The following is a 24,932-nucleotide window of genomic DNA, read 5'->3' as shown; positions in this document are numbered from 1 at the left end:
GAGACAGAATGCCTTTGAGCATGTACAGAGTACCTTTGACAACATACTTCCTTGGGGGTGGGAAACTCCCAGAAGCGCTGCTGTGTGTTGATTTCAAGAAGCCAGCGTAATTCTTCTGGCAGAGTGCAGGCCAGGTTTCATAGAATCCTATAAGCGTCGAGCCAGAAGGGATACCCCAGGGGCCATCTAGTCCAACCCCTTGCAATGTAGACATTGGAAGAAAAGCCATACACACTCTGTGCTCAAGATCTCACTCACCATAATAGAATATAAGTGTTTATATATATATTATTTTAAATTCCGCCTTGTTGTTGTTTAGTCGTTTAGTCGTGTCCGACTCTTCGTGACCCCATGGACCAGAGCACGCCAGGCACTCCTGTCTCCCACTGCCTCCCGCAGTTTGGTCAAACTCATGCTGGTAGCTTCGAGAACACTGTCCAACCATCTCGTTCTCTGTCGTCCCCTTCTCCTTGTGCCCTCCATCTTTCCCAACATCAGGGTCTTTTCCAGGGAGTCTTCTCTTCTCATGAGGTGGCCAAAGTACTGGAGCCTCAGCTTCAGGATCTGTCCTTCCAGTGAGCACTCAGGGCTGATTTCCTTAAGAATGGAGAGGTTTGATCTTCTTGCAGTCCATGGGACTCTCAAGAGTCTCCTCCAGCACCAGAATTCAAAAGCATCCATTCTTCGGCGATCAGCCTTCTTTATGGTCCAGCTCTCACTAGAACGTTGAAAATATGCGGGGAGTGAGTTGAGCTGGGGTCAGGAAGGGAAAAGGTGTCAACTTTGGAAGAAACATAAAACAAACCTTAGCACTGTTGCCCAGGGAGGGCCGCTAAGCCCAACAGCAAACAACAGCCATTGATGCGGTCTGTTAATCCCTGCCACCGATGCTTAAGTGCTGAATGCAGTCCTCCTGGTTCCCCGCCCCTTTGTGGTTTTCATAGCTCTGTAGCCAGGAGATCATCTGAGGATATTACTCACTATCTTCTGCTCCCCCTCCCAAACTATCTGTGTATATTTGCATTAGGGGGCCTCTCTGTAGTGTTCTAGCAGAAAGCACCGATTCTTTTTCCAGATTTCCTGCTTCTTCTTCCTCTTAAGATTCTGGCTTCTCCGTCTTTTTCCCCGTCCTGCCAGAAAAGTTTGCATCGAACCTCAGTAGGAAGAGCCAGCGGTGGAGAACTGAAAGAAAATAGCAGCAGGTTACAGACGCTTCAGGTTACAGACTCTGCTAGCCCAGAAGTAGTACCTCAGGTTAAGAACTTTGCCTCAGGATGAGAACAGAAATCGCGCAGCGGCAGCGGGAGGCCTCATTAGCTAAAGTGGTGCTTCAGGTTAAGAACAGTTTCAAATTAAGAACAGACCTCCAGAACGAATTAAGTTCTCAACCCGAGGTACCACTGTACAGTTCCCAGCATTCTTTGGGGGAAGCCATATGTATGTAGCCCTAATATCTCCGGGGATGCACTGCCACCAGTACAATAGTTAAAGATGGCAGCCCAGGAGCCCAGGCTGGCTCTGTCTAACCTTTGTGGGTCCAAATTGTGTTCCTCCCCCCGAGCAACTGATCTCGCAGGGTGGCCACCTGCCCTGCTTTGCCTTGCCTCGGACCATTTCAAGCATGGCCTCTTGCTCTGGTCTTTTGGGGTGTTAGGGAAGGGGTGGTACTGCTGGTACGGGAACACATTGTGCTTCTTCTGGGGTGGTTTGCCCAGAAGAAAGGGCTAAGGAGTAAATGCAACATAAATCCGGAGTGGAGTCCCTAAGATGGTTGGATGGCGCCTTGTACGCCTCCTTCCGGCAATTCCTGCAGTCCAGCTGCTGCCAAGTGTGTTGTTCTGCCCTCCTCTGAATCGCAGTAAGGCAGAGAGCGGGGACGCAGGTCGTGCTGTGGGTTAAACCACAGAGCCTAGACTTGCCGATCAGAAGGTCGGCGGTTCGAATCCCCACGATGGGGTGAGCTCCCGTTGCTCGGCCCCTGCTCCTGCCAACCTAGCAGTTCGAAAGCACGTCAAAGTGCAAGTAGATAAATAGGTACCACTCCGGTGGGAAGGTAAATGGCATTTCCATGCACTGCTCTGGTTCGCCAGAAGCGGCTTAGTCATGCTGGCCACATGACCCGGAACTTTACGCCGGCTCCCTCGGCCAATAAAGCGAGATGAGCGCCGCAACCCCAGAGTCAGCCACGACTGGACCTAATGGTCAGGGGTCCCTTTACCTTTAAGGCAAAGAGTGGTGTCTTGTAATCCGGGCAGCCCAAGATTTCCATACACAATCTCCATACACGCTGTCCAGGCTTGCACCCCAGGGAGTTCACTTCAGTGTTGCTAATGCAGCAATTTGATTTCACCCTCAGAGGCGCACTCCATTGTCGCTTGAGACAGCCGGATGCCAACAACAGAATCTGCTACTGTTCTACTGTAAACCATGTCATTTCCTCTGGCCTTGCAGGCCTGAAAGTGATTCAGAAGTTGTGAAAGTCTAGGCTTGATTCTTGTGCACCAAGGACTAGGATTCCACACATTTCGTCACTGACTAGATTTATGCTGTTTCCAAAGAGAATTTCGAAATTCTAATGGTTTTTCAAAATGCAGGCTATTTTTTTTTTTTTAAGTGCAGGGTTGAGAGTTTGCAACACTTTTTATTTATTTTTAATCCTCTTAATCCAGAGAGTGTTGGCTGGCTGAGGCTGAAAGGAAAAGGCACTTTGCACGTGTTTAGAGGCACTCTTTTTTCACGTGAACGTTTTACATTATGTTTCAGGGGTAGCATTGAGAACAGAGTTCCAGGGCTGAATTCTGGCTCAGATCAAGCACTGGCGAATGGAAGTGTGTTCTTAAGATCGGAAATGTATGTTGGGTTCATCGTGGGTTTTATAGCTGCTCCCATTCCCTTTCTCTCTTCTCTGGGCAGGCCTGACAGACGATGAAGATATCAAGGTGATGCTGAAAGGGTCCCCCTTTTGGAAAGTCAAGGCCAAGCCGGCACAGAAGCAAAGAATATATCGGCTGCAGGAAGATGGAATGACCATCTGGTTTGAGACCCGTTTCAAGAAGGCTTACTCCAAACATGTCTGTAAGTATCTGTGCATGTCTGTTTGTGTATGTACTCTTCAAATTCAGACTAGCCGGGCAAATCCGGAATAATTTTAGGAGGTCTAGAAGTGGTAAACCTTCTAGTTGAAATACTTAGAAATATTGCTGTTTTCTCAAGCACTTTGAACTCGGGACGTTTCCAGACTGTCCCTATTTTCAGGTGGGAACACGCGCCAGCAAATTCAGATTGAGAGGTCTTTGGCAACAAACAGATCAGACATTTTTGCAATAAGGAAAGCGCTGGGATAACTAATCTCCTCGCAAACAAAGTGTAATGAATATGCTCATTTAATAAGTCAACATTGTCTTATCTCCCTGCAAACAAATCAGGATGAATGCTCAATAAGCAGATCTTCAGCTCTCTTCCCTGTCTCAGGCAATTCAGGGGCGTTAAAAGCCAAAAGTACAGAATCACAGCGAGGTTTGCGGTGAGGAGAAATGATTGTGACTCAGGAACCCTGGAAGGGGAGAGGACTACACTGGAAGAAGGAGATAATTGCATATGTTTGTAGCTCCCAAAGACTTTTCTTCTGGTGCTTATTACAGATCAGGAAACCTAAGGCGTATTTATCTTCAGCTAACATTGTGGGGTTTCCTTCCCCTCTGAGATTGCCACCATTATGGAACTATCGTCTTCAAACTAGTGCCCAGTGGTGTTTCCTATTCCCATCCCCTCAATTAGTATATATTTAAGATATATACTGTACATATTTTTTCTCAGTTTTTCAGAAGAGAGAGGCTGGAAACTGGTGTGGTGTTATATTGATATACAAAGGATATGTTGTGTGCATTGGTGGAAGCAGGCAGCTAAGTAAGTGTGCTTTGCATTTGCCGATTTCATTCGCGGACTGAGTGGCACAGGCCCGCAACATCTGACCCAGTAGATTTTGACCTATGAAACCTTAAACAGCACAGGACCATAAAACCTCAAGGACCGCCTCTTTCCATATGAACCCACCTGGACCCTGAGATTATCTTCTGAGGCCCTTCTTTGTGCACTTCCTCCACAAGAGGGTGGCAACACGAAAATGGGCCTTTTCGGTGGTGGCTCCCTATTTCTGGAATGCTCTCCCCAGGAAGGTTCAGCTGGTGCCTTCATTATACACCTTTAGGCACCGGGCAAAAATGTTTTCCCCCCCCCTCCTGATTGACACCCAGTGCCCTTTTAAAATGTTTTGGGGAAAAGGGGGGTATTATTGGGTTGTTCTTGTTTTTTTTAATTATATATTTTGTGATTTTATGTTGTGAATCGCCCTGAGACTTGCGGGTGTAGGGCAGTATACTAATAATAATACAGTAGTACCTCGGGTTACAAACACTTCAGGTTATAGACTCCACTAACCCGGAAGTAGTACCTCGGGTTAAGAACTTTACCTCAGGATGAGAACAGAAATCATGCAGCGGTGGCGGCAGCGGGAGGCCCCATTAGCTAAAGTGGTACCTCAGGTTAAGAACATTTTCAGGTTAAGAACAGACCTCCAGTACAAATTAAGTTCTTAACCTGAGGTACCACTGTATTGATGCACTGGGCCCGGGGGGCGGGGGCGTGTAGTGGTTAACGGTGCCCGACTAGGACCCAGAAGACCCGGGTTCAAATCCCCAGAGGTACCACTGTAATAATAATTAATGACAACGACAACAACCTGCTGCAACAACAATTTACTATTTATACCCCACCCAACTGGCTGGGTTTCCCCAGCCACTCTGGGTGGCTCCCAACAGAATATTAATATTAATAATAGCAACAATAATAGTGATAAAACATCAAACATTTAAAACTTCCCTAAACAGGGCTTCAGGTGTCATCTAAAAGTCAGATAGTTGTTTATTTCCTTGACATCTGATGTCAAGCGAAAGCACAATCTGTGTACAAATGCATACAACGCGCAATGGAGAGGTGCATTTTCTGCATGGATGGATTATAACTTTCTTCCTTGAATCCGCTTTAGATTGGCAACTAAAAATTGGGACAGGGATGACTTAGGGATGATGTCGTGTGTATAGCACATTGTCACACAGTGAGTACATTTCCTAAGGGTCCTAAAAGCCTGTCTTGCACTGCAGGAGATGGAAAAACTATGCATTCAGCTGAGGTTGCAACCATGTTTGAACAGCCACTGCTACAGAGCAACAAAGAAAGCTGTATTTACAGTGCGTCAGGCCGGTGATCCATTTAGCTGAGTACACATGACTAGTAACAGCTCTCCATGGTTTCGAAGAAGGGGACATTTCCAGTCCCACCCAGAGACGCCAAGGACAATATTGATTAAATTTATTACCCACTCTTTCACCAGGTGGGTTATATCAATTTAAATTTCAAAGATAAGAACGATTTGCAGTCACAGGAATAGGGTGGGTCCCCAGCACACTGTACAAATAAGGATGACAAGGAAGAGAATGGGGGTAAGTTTTAATTAATGCATTCTCTAAGGAAGTTATGAGGGACACGGGTGGCGCTGTGGGTTAAACCACAGAGCCTAGGACTTGCCGATCAGAAGGTCGGCGGTTCGAATCCCCGTGACAGGGTGAGCTCTCGTTGCTCGGTCCCTGCTGCTGCCAACCTAGCAGTTCGAAAGCACGTCAAAGTGCAAGTAGATAAATAGGCACTGCTCCGGCAGGAAGGTAAATGGCATTTCCGTGTGCTGCTCTGGTTCACCAGAAGCGGCTTAGTCATGCTGGCCACATGACCCGGAAGCTGTATGCTGGCTCCCTCGGCCAATAAAGCAAGATGAGCGCCGCAACCCCAGAGTTGGCCACAACTGGACCTAATGGTCAGGGGTCCCTTTACCTTTACCTAAGGAAGTTATACCTATCCCTCCGTTCAACGGTGTGGAAAGCAACAAGAATGGATGTTTGAAAGAAGAGAATTAAGCAGTGGATGTACGAAACAAACAAATCTATGTATGTAGAACGAGTGGCCAGCATTGTGTGCACATAGGTTGCAAGAGGGAGGAATAGTAACATAAAGAAAAGGTATTTTGAAAAACTTATGTGGACATGGCAAAGATGACAGCAAAGTCGAGTTCAAGGGATGAAATGGACCTGAAGGAATAAACTCCCTATTTGGGCATCTTGAAATATTGCATGTTAAATGGAATCATGGGCAGGATTAGGTTTTGAGCAGAGGATGGACAACAAAATATAATAGCAATGAAAATACTGTGGAGTAGATAAAATTATAACGCAGCAAAGAAGAATGGGAATAACAACACTATGAAACACTATGGAACATTATGGAAGTCAACTTTTAAATTATGGATTAAATCTGATTTTTGTTAAGAGAAATTGGAACGCAATAAAAATTAATTGGCTGGGGGGAAAGGAATAGGGTGGGTCCTGAAAACACACAACACGAGGCGTGTTTTCAGCATTTGCTGAAGGCCTCGTAGTGAAGATGTCAGATGTGAGGAGGGAATTCCACAATTTAGGGGCTGCCACAGAGACTGCCCTCTTATAGGCCACCACCCCACAACCTCGAAGGAAGTAGAACTACTAAGAGGGTCTTCTCTGCTGATCTGAACACCCAAGAAGGTCTGTAAGGTGGTGCTGCGGTCTAGACCACTGAGCCTCTTGGGCTTGCCGATCAGAAGGTTGGCGGTTCGAATCCCTGTGATGGGGTGAGCTGCTGTTGCTCTGTCCCAGCTCTTGGCCACCTAGCAGTTCGAAAGCTCACCAGTGCAAGTAGATAAATAGATACCAATGCAGCGGTAAACGGCGTTTCCATGCGCTTTGGCACTCCTCATGATGTCCCGTTGTGCCAGAAGCAGTTTAGTCGTGCTGGCCACATGACCCGTAAAGCTGTCTGTGGGCAAACGCTGGCTTCCTTGGCCTGAAAGCGAGATGAGCGCCGCAACCCCATAGTCGCCTTTGACTGGACTTAACCATCCAGGGGTCCTTTACCTTTACCTTTTATAGGGTTTGAACCTGGGATTCTTTACACACAAGGCAGATGTTCTGTTGCTGAGCTACAGCCCTGCGCCTGCTTTGATTCCCCTGTTATCTTTTCTCTGCAAGTGGGAACAGCTTGCTAGACTTTTTGTCTCGCCTGGGATTAAAACGATTAAAAACGAAATTGGCATCAGATCATCTTGTGCAAGTGTTTTATGCTGTGCCCCTCTCTGCCTGTCCATCACCAGGGCTTCGGATTTCTGTTTAGTTTATAAGTCGGATATGAATCCTGTATGGAACTCTGAAAGGCTTGAGAGACGCAGCATTTTGTGCCACTTTTGCCAGAGATTAGTTATTGGCATCAGTGAAGGGGAGGTTGCAGAGGTTCAAAAGGTGAATTCCTTAAGCCGCGTGGTAGCATCCAGGCCGACAAGAACTAAATGCATGGAGGGCTGGTATTCCTTTTTTCCTCCTCGACTCCCAAATGGTTTTGTAATGTACAACAACCACGGCCCTTACGTTCCGCCATAGGATGTGGGTTTTAAAAATAAATAAATGAATGAATACAGTGGTACCTCAGGTTACATATGCTTCAGGTTACATACGCTTCAGGTTACAGACTCTGCTAACCCAGAAATAGTGCTTCAGGTTAAGAACTTTGCTTCAGGATGAGAACAGAAATAGTGCTCCGGCGGCGCGGCGGAAGCAGGAGGGCCCCATTAGCTAAAGTGGTGCTTCAGGTTAAGAACAGTTTCAGGTTAAGAATGGACCTCCGGAACGAATTAAGTACTTAACCTGAGGTACCACTGTAATTGGATTTTTTTCCCCTGGGAAGTTTAACTTAGATTGTATAGAGCAACATGGCTGCACTGAGGGGAGCACACTACCTTGTGTCCGGGTGGAGCGAGGTGAAAACAAAACACAGGGAAATGTTATGTTACTGGATGTCAGGGTGGGGAAGAGAGAGAGAGAGAGAGAAAGATAACAAGACTCAGAGAAAGAATGGAAGAGAATAACAGGAAACAGCACAATGTTTGCAACAGCTAAACAGCATTTTCAAAGAAAGGGTATCAGTTTCAGGGATGACATAGAGGCTGGTTATGTTCTATGCACTGAACAAATAAGTATAGAAGGATCTGATGTTGGGAGAAGGGCTTCGTTGCTATACAGATAGCAGGTGCAAGAGTCCCAATCTGTGGCACAGTGGAGAGGAAAGGATCACAGCCGCTTTCCCTTGCCGAGGTCCCGATCCGGAGCAAGCGCCCCATCCCACACAGCACCTGCCATTTACCTTTTAAGAGCCATTCGCCCGATTTCCTGTTTCACGGATGGCGTCTCTCGTTCGGTCCTCAGATTTCTGAGTGGTTTGAAATGCAACTGATGCAGGCACCTATTGGATGGTGCTGGTGACGTCACTGATGACAAGATATGCAGTCCTGCTCCCACAAATTTGTACAGTGGTACCTCAGGTTAAGTACTTAATTCGTTCCGGAAGTCCGTTCTTAACCTGAAACTGTTCTTAACCTGAAGCACCACTTTAGCTAATGGGGCCTCCTGCTGCCGCCGCGCCACTGCAGCACAATTTCTGTTCTCATCCTGAAGCAAAGTTCTTTACCTGAAGCACTATTTCTGGGTGTAACCTGAAGCGTATGTAACCTGAGGTACCACTGTACTGGGTTTGGAGTGTCTTTTTGTTGCTAATTTTGAAAATGTACTTTAACGTCGTTTTTGGCCCCAGAGCTGTGTTCACCTTTGGCCAACCCTCCAGGGCTGTGTGTGTGTGTCTCTGGAAAGAACGGCATTAAAAATAACTGTGACCAAGCCCTAAGCTCAGCTTGAGTATGGCAGAGGCAAGGTTTGAACCTAGTGCCTCGCCCGAAGCAGGAAATACTTGCTCCTTGAACCCAACTTCAACTTTCAGTTACTTATGGCTCATTAACACTTAAGTCAGGGTGTGGTGCAAGGGAAGGTGTGGGTCGGTTGGTTTTCCTTTGTTGTCCACCCCACACAACCCCCAGAGACAATAGAGTAGGGAACAGAATTTAATTTGAAAGCTTGTTTTGGGATGGGTTGGTGCAAGAAGAATTTGCGGACAAACGAGTACTGTAAAATGTCGTTTAGCAACTTGCTTTGAGGGTTTCCGTGTATGATTTTGTAAGTGTGTGCAGGCACGTGCAATGGGAGCCCTCCCCACTCTCGCCGTGTCACTTGGTCAGAGGGCAGAGGGAGGAGCTGCTTTTAAAATGAGTGAGATGTATCCCAGTACAGTCGTACCTTGGAAGTCGAACAGCTTATAGTCCCTGAACTTTTGGCTCCTGAATGTGGCAAACCGGGGGAGTGAGTGTTCCGGTTTGCGAACTATTTTCGGAAGCCGAACATCCAACGGGGCTTCTGATTGGCTGCGGCAGATTCCTGCAGCCAATCGGAAGCCATGCTTTGGTTTCCGAACGTTTTGGAAGCCGAACGGGCCTTCCGGAACGGATTCTGTATGGGACATACATATGGGATCCCCGTATGGAACAGCTGCATATTTCTGCATTGCAGGGGGCTGGACTAGATGTCCCTTAGGGTCCCTTCCAACACTACAATTCTGTGATCTATGAAAAGGCAATTTGGATTTTTAAAAAAATTTTGTGGATTGCCAAGAGCATTAAAGAGCAGGTTTTAGCTTGGTTGAGTCCTAATAAAGCCCTTGGCCCTTTGGATGAAACATGGGTAATTAATAATCATAATATAATTCTGACTGAGAGTGTTTCAGACTACCTGTTTTATTGAGCATTTGCCTGAATTGTGTGCAAGGAGGCTAGATGATGTTGTGTCAAAGCAAGTGCTGTCCTGTACTTTACAGTGCATTTTCCTTATTGCAAAAAGGCTAATCTTTTGAACAGGGTTAATTTGATTTAAATCAAATTGATTTAAATCACTAGTTGGTAAGACTTGATTTTAATCTTAATATTTACAACCAGATGAAGGTTTCATTTTTGGAATAATAAATTTTCAGAGTAGTTTTTACAGTTACAGTATATCAGAAATTACTGATTTGGTTGTACTATTAGAAATACATAGACATAATTGTGAAATTATTTTGAGGTTTAGTAAGTTAACTGTTTATACTTAGCTTTTCTGCTGTACTTTATTCGAAGGAGAAAAATAATCATTTCCTTAATAACTAAACAATTTATTTAACTAAAACAATAGCATTATAGCATATGTATCCATGTTTGTTAACTGAAGTGGTTAAACAATTAAAAAACAAAACTCAGACTTGAGTTTTGGCAAACATGAAAAACTTAAAACAAATCCTTATTTCCTGATTAAAAGCCTTTGGTTTACAATGTAACTTAAACAGAAAATTATATTTAGAAAGATTTTTCATCCGAAAGCATTTTGCTTTAAAAATGTAATTTAAATTTTAAAAATCTGATTTTGTTGATTTTTTTAAAAAAACCAAACATTGATTTTTTTTATCCACCCTGCTTTTGAAGAAGCAGGTTTCTTGCACAGTGCTTCCTAATCACCTCTAATTTGCCAGTATGTGATCAAATCCTGCCCCCAAACAGTGGCAATGTGGCCCTAAGCTGCAGCCTTTTAAAAGCCCCAGTGATGTTGCTAAGACTTGAGTTTGGCGATCGGAACTGGATTGTTAACGTTAAACCAACAGCCTTGCTGCGTGCACCAAAGTGATCAAGCCTGAAGCATGGGATCTTGTTCTGTCCCTGATTTCTGTATGCAGTCCTGCATCCCTGTCTTGTCTTCCAGTCTCCATCCTACACATCGAAAGCGTGCGAGAAGGTTATCAGTCGGAGGGGCTTCGGAAATTCGGCGGCTCTTTCCCTGAGCAGCAATGCTTCACCATTGTCTTCAGGGGCAAGCGGAAAAACCTGGACCTAGCTGCCCGGAGTGTGGACGATGCTCAGCGATGGGTGCGAGGGCTCACAAAACTGATGGCCAGAGGTGAAGCCATGAGCCAGCGAGAGAAGCTCGAACAATATCCTTTCTGTTCAAGCCGCTTGAGCGCAGCGGTTGTGTCAGTCCTTAGGCGCCAGGAAACATAAATCAAATACAGTGGTGCCTCGCAAGACGAAAAGAATCCGTTCTGTGATTCTCTTTGTCTAGCGGTTTTTTCGTCTTGCGGAGCAAGCCCATTGACGGATTAGCGCTATTAGCGGCTTTTAGAGGCTTTTAGAGGCTTATCTGCTGATCGGATCAGCTCATAAGCAGCTTAGCGGCTTAGAAAAAGGGGGAGGGAAGGGGAAAAAACCCGCAGGAACTCTCAAGACATTGTCGTCTTGCGAAGCAAGCCCATAGGAAATTCGTTTTGTGAAGCACCTCCAAAACGGAAAACTCTTTTGTCTAGCGAGTTTTCTGTCTTGCGAGGCATTCGTCTTGCGGGGCACCACTGTAACTTAAAGATTTGCTGCTGTTTCATTGACACCTTATTTTGGCCGCCTGAGGCAGTTGCCTCAGTCTGCCACAAAGAAGGGCTGGCCTGCAGCTTTTGGTACAGGAAAGAGCTTTAGCGACAAAGCCCAGACAACAAGGCTTTAAATGGTTTGTGGAACCGCATTTGGAGAAGGTTCCTAGAAGGTGAGATCAGAGCTTGTTTAAATCTGTGAGCTGGTAGTGTATTGGAGGTACAGTGGTACCTTGATTCTTGAACATACCGTATTTTTCGCTCCATTAGGCGCTCCGGACCATAGGGCGCACCTAGTTTTTAGGGGGGGGGGAATCAAGAAAAAAAATCTTATCCCCCCCCCGCCTTTAATTTTTGGAGGGGGAAAGTGCATCCTATAGAGCGAAAAATACGGTAATCCGTTCCAGAAGACTTTTCGACTTCCGAAACGTTCGAGAACCGAGGCGCAAAGGGCTGGCTGCAAATGCATTTGCGAAAATCAAAAAACACGAAGCCGTTTGACTTCCAAGGCGCATTCGAAAACAGAAGCATTTACTTCTGGGTTTTTGGTGTTTGGGTTCCGACAACAGAGTCGTTTGAGAACCGAGGTACCACTGTATACTAATGGAGAAAAATTCAGATCTCTCTCTCTGAACTTGAAATTCCACTACTTTTAACTTCCTTGGTGAAAATAAGAACATGAACGTTTACAGTAGTTGTTTTCAGTTCTTTTTTGTCTGAGGAATCCCTGTCATACTTTGCGTTAGCCTGCAGAACCCTAATCCCCTCTCCTTGCTCCCCTCAAGCAAAGTTTTCAAAAATCCCCTTACTAAAGCCCCGTCAAGCTGCCCTTCTTGTTGCACATTCATGATGATTTGTGCTCATGATGCTATTGGGGCAGTCACACACATCCCACTTTTGATACTGTTTGAGGCTGCACAGGTTCTGGGGTAGTAACACTGCTTCATTCCCAGTCGATGAACATCCCGTAACTTCCTGCTGAGGTCCCGTGACTGGTTTATTTTTGTCCCACTTTTTAGTTCAGCTTTAGCGCTTCTGGACAGCAATCTTGTGGTAGCGTTAGGGAAGCATCACAGAGCAAACTAAAGCAGAATAAATCCACCCATTAATGTATTATTATTGTGCCCAGGACATGGTTGCAGAATACCACAATAAAACACCCGTCTGGTGTTTGTGCAGGGTGGTGGTGTGATTGTGCATGTAAGTAGCGGTTGGTGTGTGTTTTTTTCCGGTTGGTGTGTGTTTTTTTCCAAACTTTGGCTCAGATATGTTGACGACACCTTTGTAATTTGGCCACACGGGAAAGAAAAACTAGATAGCTTCCTCACACATCTCAACAGCCTACACCCCAAAATACAATTCACTATGGAAATAGAAGACAACAACCAACTCCCCTTTCTTGACGTCCTAATCTACAAAAAACCTGATGGCTCCCTAGGACACACTATCTACCGGAAAAAAACACACACCAACCGCTACTTACATGCACAATCACACCACCACCCTGCACAAATAAACTCCGTAGCCAAGACTCTCATCTCCAGAACCAAACGCCTGGCTGACAAAGACCACTTGACAACTGAGTTACAGAATCTCTCAAATGTGTTAATCGCCAATGGATACCAGAAAAACAGGGTTACGAAGCTAATCCAAAAAGAAACACCCCCCAAAAACCAAGACACAGAAGAAAACAATGGCATGGCCCTCCTTCCTTATATCAAGGGCACTACAGACAAAATCAGCAAAATCCTCCATAAACACAATATCAAAACAGCCTTCTGCACCAACCAAAAAATAGCCAATATCCTCAGAAACCCAAAAGACAAAATCCAGCTGGAAAACCAAGGGGTCTATGAAATACCCTGCAAAGTCTGCCCAGCCACGTACATTGGACAAACAAACAGACGAATAAATGCACGTATCGCAGAACACAAGAATGCCGTCAAAAAAGAAGAAAAAACTTCCTCTCTTTTCCAACACATGAAAGAAACAGGACACGAAATTAATTTTGCAGATTCCAAATTGCTCTTTAACATGGAACATCACCACAAGAGAATAATCATGGAAGCCATCGAGATAGAGAAACACCCTCACAACATGAACAAGCGTGACGACACGTCCCGCCTGCCAGACATCTGGAAATTAGCCCTCCCCACAAAAACCGACACCAGAACCAGAGGCACACAGAACGCCGTCACCAATCAACCACACCAGACCCAAACCCAGACCCTCTCCACAGACATATTACAGACTCCATCCAGTAGCCAAACTATAGTGGCACCTCCGGATGCTGCACCCCCCTGCAATCCCTACACAGATCTGGCTGGCACAAGGCACAAAACCACAGCTCGCCCCTATACACGAAGCCAAGCCAGAGCACAACTAAATGCAGCACAGCCATCTTCTCAGAAAAACTCTTCACAAGCTCAAGAGGTCAAGACACGAAAGCTTTAGCAACTAATCTACACTTAATGACCCACCCAGTGGTATTCAGAATATCACTCATGAAATCACCCAAGATATCCCTCAAGTAATTAAGGAACAAAAGAAGAAAAGGCACACTAATCTAGGAACTTCCTCTCTGCCCAGAACGTTGGAGGCTATACACCACACCCCTCAACAGTATTTATAGGAACTCAAACACCAGACTCTGCTCTGTTCCAGTAACAAGAAGCCGAAAGCACCAGCCTGAAGATGACGAGTGAGACCTCGTCGAAACGTCGCACAGACACCCCGACTCTTACACGGGAAGACACCCGAAGACACCAAAACCTGCATTCCTGTACCCGTGAAAATCTACGAAAGCATATATATATATATATATATATATATATGAATGAAATCATTGAAAGTGAAGTGCTTGATGTGGGAGGTTGTGAAATTTCATGGAACCCCTGTGAGATGCAAACAGAAGCCAAAACATTCATGGTGGGAAAACACTGACTGAGGTAGTAATTTTAGTATTTACCTCAAATCCAATTAAGTTCCTAAATGTATGTGCTAGGATATTGTTCTCCTTTATGAATGACCAGGACAGTCGTACCTTGGATCTCGAACACCTTGCGAGTTGAACATTTTGGATCCTGAATGCCACAAACCCAGAAGTGATTGTTCTAGTTTGTGAATGTTCTTTGGAACCTGAACGTCTAATGGGGCTTCCGTAGCTTCTGATTGGCTGCAGGAGCTTCCTGCAGCCAATCAGAAGCCATGCCTTGGTTTCCAAACGTTTTGGAAGTCAAACAGACTTCTGGAACGGATACCGTTTGACTTCTGAGGTACCACTGGAGTTCTGAATAATAGTCTGGACATTCTAATTGAAGCATTTCCAAAACATTACCAAAGCTAATGCCTCCTTGTAAGACCTTAGCTCTGAGTTGTCTAACAGCTTAGCTCCAGGGAAATTTGTTTTTGTCTAAGGCTGAAGGGTTTCTGATTCTGCAATAATTCAAAATTCCCCTCATAATAATTCTTCCTGGGTGTAGACGTGTTACCTTAGTTCCCGGGGATGGTACCTCCCAGTCCCTTTTGTTCTTTCCTTACATTAGGTTCCACTTGGATCCATGACATCTTGCACCAGGCTGACAAGAACAAAGACAATAAGATGAGCTTCAAAGAAATCAAAAACATGCTGCGGATGATAAACATAGACATGAACGACATCTACGCCTACAGGCTCTTCAAGGTACTTCCTGGCCTTGTACGCTAGACGCCATCTTGCTTCCAACTTCAGGACCTGCTTGGCTGTAGCTGCACACCTCCTTGGTTAGATGAAGGGTGCTCTGTCTCTAAGGTAAAGAGACACAGGTGGCGCTGTGGTCTAAACCACTGAGCCTCTTGCGCTTGCTGATCGGAAGTTCGGCGGTTCAAATCCCCAAGACGGGGTTTGCTCCCATTACTCTGTCCCAGCTCCTGCCAACCTAGCAGTTCAAAAACACACCAGTGCAAGTAGATAAATAGATACCGCTCCGGTGGGAAGGTAAACAGTGTTTCCATGCGCTCTGGTTTCCGTCACGGTGTCCCGTTGCACCAGAAGCGGTTTAGTCCTGCTGGCCACATAACCCGGAAAGCTGTATGTGGACAACCGCCGGCTCCCTCGGCCAGAAAGCGAGATGAGCACCGCAAACCGATAGTCGCCTTTGACTGGACTTAACCGTCCAGTGGTCCTTTATCTTTTTTTTTTTTTTTTTTTGCTCTGTCTCTCTTGCAAACACACTCTGTGCTTTCCCAACTCCCCCGCTGCCAGTTTTGCCTTTATGAGATGTCAGCGCTTTTAGAATAATGGTAGACGAGAGCCCTGCAGCCAAAGTTTTGGCAGATTCTTTCGAGCCAATATTTGAACTTCTGCCTTTCCTCCCGGAACAGTCTCTCGGGTTTCCTCTGGCCTTCTTTGCGACGAGGAAAATAATTTCTAGCTGCTGTGGAAAGGCAGGGGCGGCTTAGTCTGAGGAAGGACCACATTCCTCAGCGTGAGGCAGAAAGGGCGGGGGAGAGACTTTAAAATTATTACACAGTGAAAGCAGGGGATTATCCAGATGAGAACATTGGCAGGATTGTTGTAATAACCTGCAGTTTTATAAGAGTATATATTTAAAGCAGATGAACAAATTTGGACACACAGAAAATATTAAAAATAATTTTAAGGAACCGCAGAAAGGGGGGGGAAGGAAGTCGAGTTTTGAAATGTTAAAATGATTGTAAAATTATTGAAATGTATAAAATTGAAAATGATAAATAAAATAATTGAAAAATAAAAGAGTAGACGTTGGAAAGAAAGAAAGAAAGAGAAAGAAGGAAAAGCAGGGGAGATGGCAACTGCCACCTTGGGTTGAATTATCTGCTGTGTGAGTCTTGCCCTCATCCTTTCTCAGGCCGGCTGGCCGATCAGAAGGTCGGCGGTTCGAATCCCTGCGACAGGGTGAGCTCCCGTTGCTCGGTCCCTGCTCCTGCCAACCTAGCAGTTCGAAAGCATGTCAAAGTGCAAGTACAGTGATACCTTGGGTACGCTTCAGGTTACAGGCTCTGCTAACCCAGAAATAGTACCTCAGGTTAAGAACTTTGTTTCAGGATGAGAACAGAAATCGTGCAGCAGCGGCGCAGCAGCAGCGGGAGGCCCCATTAGCTAAAGTGGTGCTTCTGGTTAAGAACAGTTTCAGGTTAAGAACGGACCTCCGGAACGAATTAAATTCTTAACTCGAGGTACCACTGTAGCTAAATAGGTACTGCTCCAGTGGGAAGGTAAACAGCGTTTCTGTGGGCTGCTCTGGTTCGCCAGAAGCGGCTTAGTCATGCTGGCCACATTTCGGCCAGTAAAGCGAGATGAGCGCCACAACCCCAGAGTTGTCCACGACTGGACCTAATGGTCAGGGGTCCCTTTACCTTTACCTTTACTTCTTCCCCAGGCTGTCTCTGCCAGCTGTCTCTTTCTGGGAGCAGAGTAGGCTCAACTAGTCAGAGCCTGAGGCACCAGAATAGACTCTGGTCCTCAACTTGGAGCCAGCCCTCAGCTGTTCCTAACCTGAACCTTAGCAAGTAGGGAGAGGGGCTCCCTGAGCCATGCAGGTCCCAAACCTTGTCAGGTCTCGGGGGCCAGAACCAGCACCTGGGCCTGGAATCTACCTGGAAGACGGCATAGCTGCTTCCCTATTGGTTGCATGCGTTCCTACCGCCTCACTTTAGTTGGAAGCGGCATTTGTCAACCAGGACAGTCCCGCACAGAATGCACTGCAGTAGTCACTTGTAGAGCTGTGATGGGCAAGGAGGATGTCAGATCAGACAATGGCTCTCTCCTTTTGCGCATGTGCTCTCTGGCCTGCCTTATCTCACTTGCTGGGACCTCAGTACAACCGTTTGTTCTAAGCACCCTTGACGATGGTTTTGCTTGGACTACTGCATTGTGCTCTACGTGGGGCTACCTTTGAAGGTGACCCGGAAACTGCAGTTAATCCAGAATGCGGCAGCTAGACTGGTGACTGGGAGCGGCCGCCGGGACCACATAACACCAGTCCTGAGAGAATTGCATTGGCTCTCAGTACGTTTCCAAGCACAATTCAAAGTGTCGGTGCTGACCTTTAAAGCCCTGAACGGCCTCGGTCCTGTATACCTGAAGGAGCGTCTCCACCCCAATTGTTCAGCACTGAGATCCAGTGCCGAGGGCCTTCTGGCAGTTCCCTCAGTGCGAGAAGTGAGGTTACAGGGAACCAGACAGAGGTCTTTCTCGGTAGTGGCGCCCACCCTGTGGAACACCCTCCCTTCAAATGTGAAGGAAATAAGCAGCTATCCTATCTTTAAAAGACATCTGAAGGCAGCCCTGTTCAGGGAAGTTTTTAATATTTAATGCTGTACTGTTTTTAACACTTGATTGGGAGCCGCCCAGAGTGACAGGGGAAACTCAGCCAGATTGGGGTGTGTGTGTGGTATAAATAATAAATAATATAAATAAATAAATAAAAATAATTTTGCAGCCTTATCTTCTCCCAGAGCCCTAGAGCGGGGGCTGCCTCTTCCCTCTGCATTTTTATAGTCCTTTCCCCTGTATTGTTGCCTATAATAATCTGGCTTCTGGTAACAGGCACCTTAACGCCGGATCCTAATGCCTGTTGTACAGTCGTACCTTGATTCTCAAACGCAATCCGTTCCGGAAGTCGGTTCCGAAAACGTTTGAAAACCAAGGTGCGGCTTCCGATTGGCTGCAGGAGCTTCCTGCACTCAATTGGAAGCCGCATTGGATGTTCGACTTCCCAAAAATGTTTGCAAAATGGAATACTCACTTCTGGGTTTGTGGCGTTTGGGCACCAAAACGTTTGAGAACTAAGGTGTTCAAAGACCAAGGTGTGACCGTATTCCACCTAAGTACTTTTCGTAGCTGTTCCTTTCAGTGCCTAGAAACACCAAAATAAATTACAGTGGTGCCTCAGGTTACATACGCTTCAGGTTACATACGCTTCAGGTTACAGATTCTGCTAACCCAGAAATAGTACCTCGGGTTAAGAACTTTGCTTCAGGATGAGAACAGAAATCATGTTCTGGCGGCGCAGCGGCAGCAGGAGGCCCCATTAGCTAAAGTGGTGCTTCAGGTTAAGAACAGTTTCAGGTTAAGAACAGACCTCCAGAACAAATTAAGTACTTAACCCAAGGTACCACTGTATGTGCACTAAATCCAGATTCACACATTTTGTACTCTTTGCAGAATTTCCATTTATTTCTTCCACCCCTCCTTTAAAAAAACAACCAACAACACACAGCCCTGTCTCCACCCGAGCTTATCAGTTGCTATTTCCGCTCATCCATCCACCCATGGCAACTTACTTAACTGCTCCTTCGCCCTTTCACTTAGGAGTGTGACAGATCAAACAACGATCGCTTGGAGGAATATGAGATTGAGGAGTTCTGCACGCGGCTGATGGCGCGTCCTGAGCTGGAGGAGATCTTTCGCCGTTACTCGGGCGAGGACCGCGTGCTGTCATCCGAGGAACTGCAGGAATTTCTCCGCGACCAGGGCGAGGAAGCCAGCTTGCAGCGGGCTCATGAAATCATCCAGACTTTTGAGCTGAACGAGAAAGGTATGAACCCAATACGCACACCTCAAGGTTATGATGGAACACTTTCTAGCATGGTCATAATTGTCATGAATTCAGTGCCCTTGCTGTGTTGATGCATTGCAAGCACATCCAGGAAGAACAAGCAGGTTAAGGAGCTGAAATCCAAAAAAATCTCTCTTGGGCCTGATGTCTCACCTAAGAGAAGACTTTCATGGGTTGCATGAACATTGTTATTTTTGTGGAGAAATAAGAGCAATCTGGTTTTATCTCTGATTTTCTCTCCCCTGCCCCTCACCCTCCCATTCTCAGTCGCATTAAGGTAAAGGGACCCCTCACCATTAGGTCCAGTTGTGGCCGACTCTGGGGTTGCAGCGCTCATCTCGCTTTCTTGGCCGAGGGAGCCGGCGTACAGCTTCTGGGTCATGTGGCCAGCAGGACTAAGCCGCTTCTGGTGAACCAGAGCAGCGCACGGAAACGCCGTTTACCTTTCCACCAGAGTGGTACCTATTTATCTACTTGCACTTTGAGGTGCTTTCGAACTGCTAGGTTGGCAGGAGTAGGGACTAAGCAACGGGAGCTCACCCCGTCGCGGGGATTTGAACCACCGACCTTCTGATTGGGAAGCCCTGGGGCTCTGTGGTTTAACCCACAGTGCTACCCGCGTCCCTTTCAGTCGCATTGCTTCTCTGCAAAAACACAGCCCTTCCTCTCTACCCCCTTTGCAAAACCACACCCTAGGTCAGTGGTTTTCAAAGGGTGTGTCTCACCACGCTGGTGTGGCAGGAGAGGATGGCAAGAGTGGGAAGATTCAAGGACGATCAAAGAAACATCTAAACATTTCAGTGTATACAACCAGGAACAATAGTCATGCCTCTTTTCAAGAGCATTGGCTATTCTTCTATAGTTCTCCACGATATCTTGTTGTGAACAGGGATTTTCAGCTCTGACAAATATGAAAGATCAGAAAAGGGGAAGGCTTCTTTGTGCTGATGAGGAGATGAGTTTGTTTGTCGCTGCCTTCGTGTCTGCTTCCAGATCCTGCACAAGTTTCTCACCTCACCTTTAAACCCTCTGTGGCCTTGTCCTCTCCTTATTTCTCACTTCCCTACCTGGAGCCTTCGCTTCATAGAATTATAGAGTTGGAAGGGACCCTGTGGGTCATCTAATCCAACCCCCTGCAATGCACGAATCATTTTGCCCTATGTAGGGCTCAAACCCACAACCCTGAGATTAAGAGTCTCGTAATTAACAACTGAGCTATCCTAGCTTCTCCTATAGCTGTCTCAAGGACTCCTGCTTCCTTAAACAGTTGTAATCGTTCCTTGATCGGGAACGCTGGTGACGCTGTGGTCTTAACCACTGAACTTCTTGGGCTTGCCAATCAGAAGGTCGGTGGTTCGAATTCCCGTGACGGGGTGAGTCCCGTTGCTCTGTCCCAGCTCCCGCCAACCTAGCTGTTCGAAAGCACACCAGTGCAAGTAGATAAATAGGTACCGTTTCGGCAGGAAGGTAAACGGTGTTTTTGTGCGCTCTGGTTTCTGTCATGGTGTCCTGTTGCTCCAGAAGCGGTTTAGTCATGCTGGCCACATGACCCGGAAAGCTGTCCGTGGACAAACGCCTGCTCCCTCGGCCTGAAAGCAAAATGAGCGCCAGAACTCCATAGTCGCATTTGACTGGACTTAACCATCCAACCTTTTTTTCTTTTACCTTTCCTTGATCACCCTTGTGCCAGGAATTGCCTCCCAAGATGCCTCTCTTCTTTAAAATCCTCCTCAAAACCCACATTTTCCCTAAAGCCTTGGTTGGAGCGGGGAATTCCTAGTCCCGACTGTCTATTATAATGGTGTGTTTGTGTTTTTATTCTGAGAGCCAGTGGGGTCCCTGGGAGACCAGGGTTCAAATCGCTTCTCAACCATGTGGTTTGCTGGGTTACCTTGGGCCACTCACAGACTCTCAGCCTAACCTACGGCACAGATTGGTTTTGGGGATTAAAAGAGTTGGGGAGAGACCCTTGCACGCCACCTTGAGCTCCTGGGGCGGGGGGAAATCTGGAATAAAAATGCAATGACTAAATAAATAAATACGACCAAACCTAAGTACATGTAACTGTAATGATGGCATGTTCTTTCTCTGCTTCTGTCAGCTTTCATCTCTCCCCTGTTACTATTTTCAGATTGCAAGCCCTTTCGGATAAGGAGTCTGGCACTCCTGTCCTTTGCAAAGCACCATGTCTAGATGGCATTATATAAATAATGACACCACACTGCCCCCGAGTCTTTGGAAAGCTATAATCTGTGTGCCGCCCCATAAAATTGAAGTCCATGGCTCGAAACTACACATTATGGGGAGTATACGTGCTGGTCACTGAAAGCAGCAGTATCTCCTTCGTCCTCTCTTCCACATACACACACAAAAGACACAATTTCATCATGCTTTTTTAAAAAAAAACAAAACGACAGCAACAAGCACTTCATTGATTTTTCCATATTATAATTACAGCATAATATCTTGCAACGAAAACAGCCGGCGCAGCAATAACATCAGTCGAAAGGAACATAACAAGGCAGAGGAATGTAAAGGGGAGGGAGGGACAGAAATCGTGATTAGCGTATTTTTCGCCCTATAGGGCGCACCGGCCCATAGGGCACACATTTTTTGGGGGGGGGGAATAAAGAAAAAAAAATTCCCCCCTGAGCCCCAAAGAGTTAGGAACCCATGACAGCGAGCGGGATGGATCCCGCTAGCTGTCCTGGCTTTGTTTTTAGCCTCTGGGCTGGGGGTCCGGGAGCGAAGGCGAAGTTGTGCTCAACCTTGCCATCGCTCCTGGAGCTTGCAGGGTGGGGGGCGGGGGAAGCCTGAGCTTCCCCCGACCCCAGCCCCCAGAACAGGCTGTTGCCCGCAAGCCTTGCGAGCCCGGCGGGAACTCCCGCCAGGCTCCCAATGCTTGCAGATAGCTTCCTGAAGCCTGGAGAGCGAGAGGGGTCAGTGCGCACTGACGCCTCTCGCTCTCCAGGCTTCAGCGAAAGCCTGCATTCGCCCCATAGGACGCAGACAGATTTCCCCTTCATTTTTGGAGGGGGAAAAGTGCGTCCTATAGGGCGAAAAATACGGTATATATAACAGATCACGATGCTTTTGTTTCTCTGCTGTCCTCCCCCCTCCCCCACAAAAAGCAGAGTGCAAAGTTGAGTGGGGTGGTGGAAAAGAAAGTACAATAGCATCCCATGGTATGTTTTGTTGCATTGCACATTGGTTTGTATGATTTTAGACTTAAACCATGGTTTGTATTATCATTCTAGACTTGAACCATGGTTTGTATTATCATTCTAGACTCGAACCATGGTTTGTACGATCGTTCTAGACTTGATCCATGGTTTGTACTATCCTTCTAGGTCATAATCCATGGATTGTATGATCATTCTAGGTCATAAACCATGGATTGTATGATCATTCTAGACTTAAACCATGGTTTGCACAATCATTCTAGGTCACCAACCATTGTTTGTGAACCATAGTTTTCTTAAGCCAAGATCAAGTGGCTGGAATGAGTCCTCCTCTCTTGCCTCTTCCTTTTTCTTGCCACCAGTTGCAGAGTGTGGCGTATGATGCTGTGCTGCCCACCTGGCTGCAGGTGTCAAGGGCAGAAGAAACCTCGAGTTGGCAGCAGTGGCAAGCATCTATGCGCCCACGCTTGTGCCTACTGCTACTGCCAACCTGGTGCTTCCTGTGCCCTACCTAGTCCCGGCAAGCAGCAGGACGGCTGCAGCTGGGAGGAGTAGCACTGGGGCAGCATCTAGCCTCATGCTCCACAACTGCCCATTGCACATCAGCTTCCAACATGGAGATCCCGACTGGTAAAAAGCCAGAGTTCCCTGCTGTGTCCAAATGGCAAATCTGGCTTGATGTCGATCAACTAGCCAGAAAAATAAACCAGAGCCCAACAGAGGGACGGACCGGGAAAATAAGCCAGAGACCAACAGCAAGCTAGCGTTTCCCGCTTTGCACATAGCAGGGGACTCTGGATCAGTGCAAGTCGGGATTTTTGCTTGACACTCAACAGCAGGAGAGGAGCATCCCTGCTTTATAAAACAAGGAATCATATTGCAAACTTGGCCTTGTGGAAGAATGAGATGGGGAAAATCTGCTTCCGATAGCTGTCACACAACTTCCATATTGTATATTTTTGGCCACTTTTACAATGTTTGGAGGCAACCTTTTCCGAAAGATATTTGTAATTTTGAGTAGTTTTGTGATCTGAAATGGTCATCTTTTCCTGCCTCTGTTTACTTCCCCCTCTCTATCTCTTGTTCTGCTCTTGGATGGCTGAGAGCAGCCTTTAATGTATAATCTGGTGGAAGGAAGAAGTGACAACGCATGGCACCTTCTGACCTTCTTTGATGTTAGACATTGTTTGGAGGAACGTGCAGTATTGGAAGAGGGGGCTAGCCAATTAATAATCTGCACTGGCTTGCTGGGCAAGGCACGTAGGCTAACAGGTCAGCTATCTATAAATCGGATGGTTTTGGGGCATAGTTCTGTAAAGCTCGTGTTCTGACTGTAGGCTGTGGGGCTGTGCCAGCAAAGGCCACCTGGGCATAGCTGTCAACTTTTCCCTTTTCCTGCGAGGAATCCTATTCGGAATAAGGAAATTTCCCTTAAAAAAGGGAAACGTTGACAGCTATGCGCCTGGGGGATAGCCTCACCACTTCTTGAGGGCTTCCCAGTGGCAGAATGAAGCGTTTGCTTGGTAATGTATATAATACGATATGATAATCTTTATTGTCATTGTCCCATATAGAACAACGTAATTGAAAAATCTACATAAGACATTCGAAAACCAACAAGCCTACTATCCCAGCTATCCCAACCTGGTTAGTCCCCTAAAAACTCTGATACCCCATTTTTAAATACAATATACTCCCATAGAGACTCCTTATACTGCGTTTAAAGCCAAAATCGCATTGGGGTAGAAACTGTTTCTCAGGCAGCTAGTCCTAGTCTTTATAACCCTGTACTTTCTTCCAGAAGGCAGAAGCTGAAAGAGATCATTTCCGGGGTGTGCACTAATGCTTGCTGTTTAGAATAAAACCTTTAATCTTCTCACTTGCTTGTGTTCTGTATTGCTTCCAAATCTCACTAACATGAACCACCTTGCATTTGGCAAGACGCGCCGTTCTTAGGAAATGCGTACGCTGAAATACGCCGGATGGGTGGAGTCTGAAACTCTCTCAGCTAACCACGTCTTCGTCCCACAGCCAGGCAGCACAATCTCATGATGATGGATGGCTTCATGATGTACCTGCTGTCGTCGGCCGGAGACATCCTCAACCAGGGCCACGCAAAGATATACCAGGACATGACGCAGCCCCTGTGCCATTACTTCATCTCGTCCTCCCATAACACCTACCTGACGCAGAACCAGATTGGCGGCGCCAGTAGCACTGAGGCCTACATCAGGTAAGCAGCTTTTGTGGCCGAAGCAACAGAAAAGCTGTAGCCAGAGTGAGTCCCAGTAATTGCTTTCAGATGGCAAGGGGTGCTGGTATACGATACATACAATATCTTTATTGTCATTGTCCCATGCGGAACAATGAAATTGAAAAACTACATAAAAACTACATAAAACATTCAAAAACCCCTAAAAACTCTGAACCCCATTTTAAAATACACTATACTATAAAGACCCCTTATGCTGCGTTTAGAACCAGAATTGCATTTGCGTAGAAACTGTTTCTCAGGCGGCTAGTCCTGGCCTTTATAACCCTATACCTTCTTCCAGAAGGCAGAAGCTGAAAGAGATCATTTCCGGGGTGCGTACTATCCTGCACTATCTCTGCCGCTTTCTTATGGCACCTGGAAGCGTAGATTTGATCTAAGGTGGGAAGAGTGCACCCAATTATTCTCTCTGCAGTCTTTACAACCCTGGATAGCATTGTTTTTTCCCTGGCCGTACAGCTCCCAAACCACACACAGAGACCATAAGTTAATACGCTCTCC

The 24,932-nt window shown here is 46.4% G+C and overlaps 1 protein-coding gene across 1 annotated transcript in view; it reads left to right on the top strand.

Annotated features, from left to right (window-relative positions):
- Positions 1-24,932, top strand: part of PLCD3 (phospholipase C delta 3) — a 90,581-nt gene that overhangs the window by 36,238 nt on the left and 29,411 nt on the right. The window contains exons 2-6 of the mRNA XM_082194828.1: positions 2,914-3,075; positions 10,743-10,971; positions 14,950-15,079; positions 18,731-18,956; positions 24,191-24,392. Of these exons, the coding sequence (XP_082050954.1) occupies positions 2,914-3,075; positions 10,743-10,971; positions 14,950-15,079; positions 18,731-18,956; positions 24,191-24,392 (949 nt within the window). The remainder of the gene's footprint in view (positions 1-2,913; positions 3,076-10,742; positions 10,972-14,949; positions 15,080-18,730; positions 18,957-24,190; positions 24,393-24,932) is intronic.

Source organism: Podarcis vaucheri, assembly GCF_965113315.1.
Source record: "Podarcis vaucheri genome assembly, chromosome: 13".
NCBI lineage: Eukaryota > Metazoa > Chordata > Lepidosauria > Squamata > Lacertidae > Podarcis > Podarcis vaucheri.
Note: the sequence above shows the minus strand (reverse complement) of the source record. Positions and strands in the feature narration are given on the sequence as shown.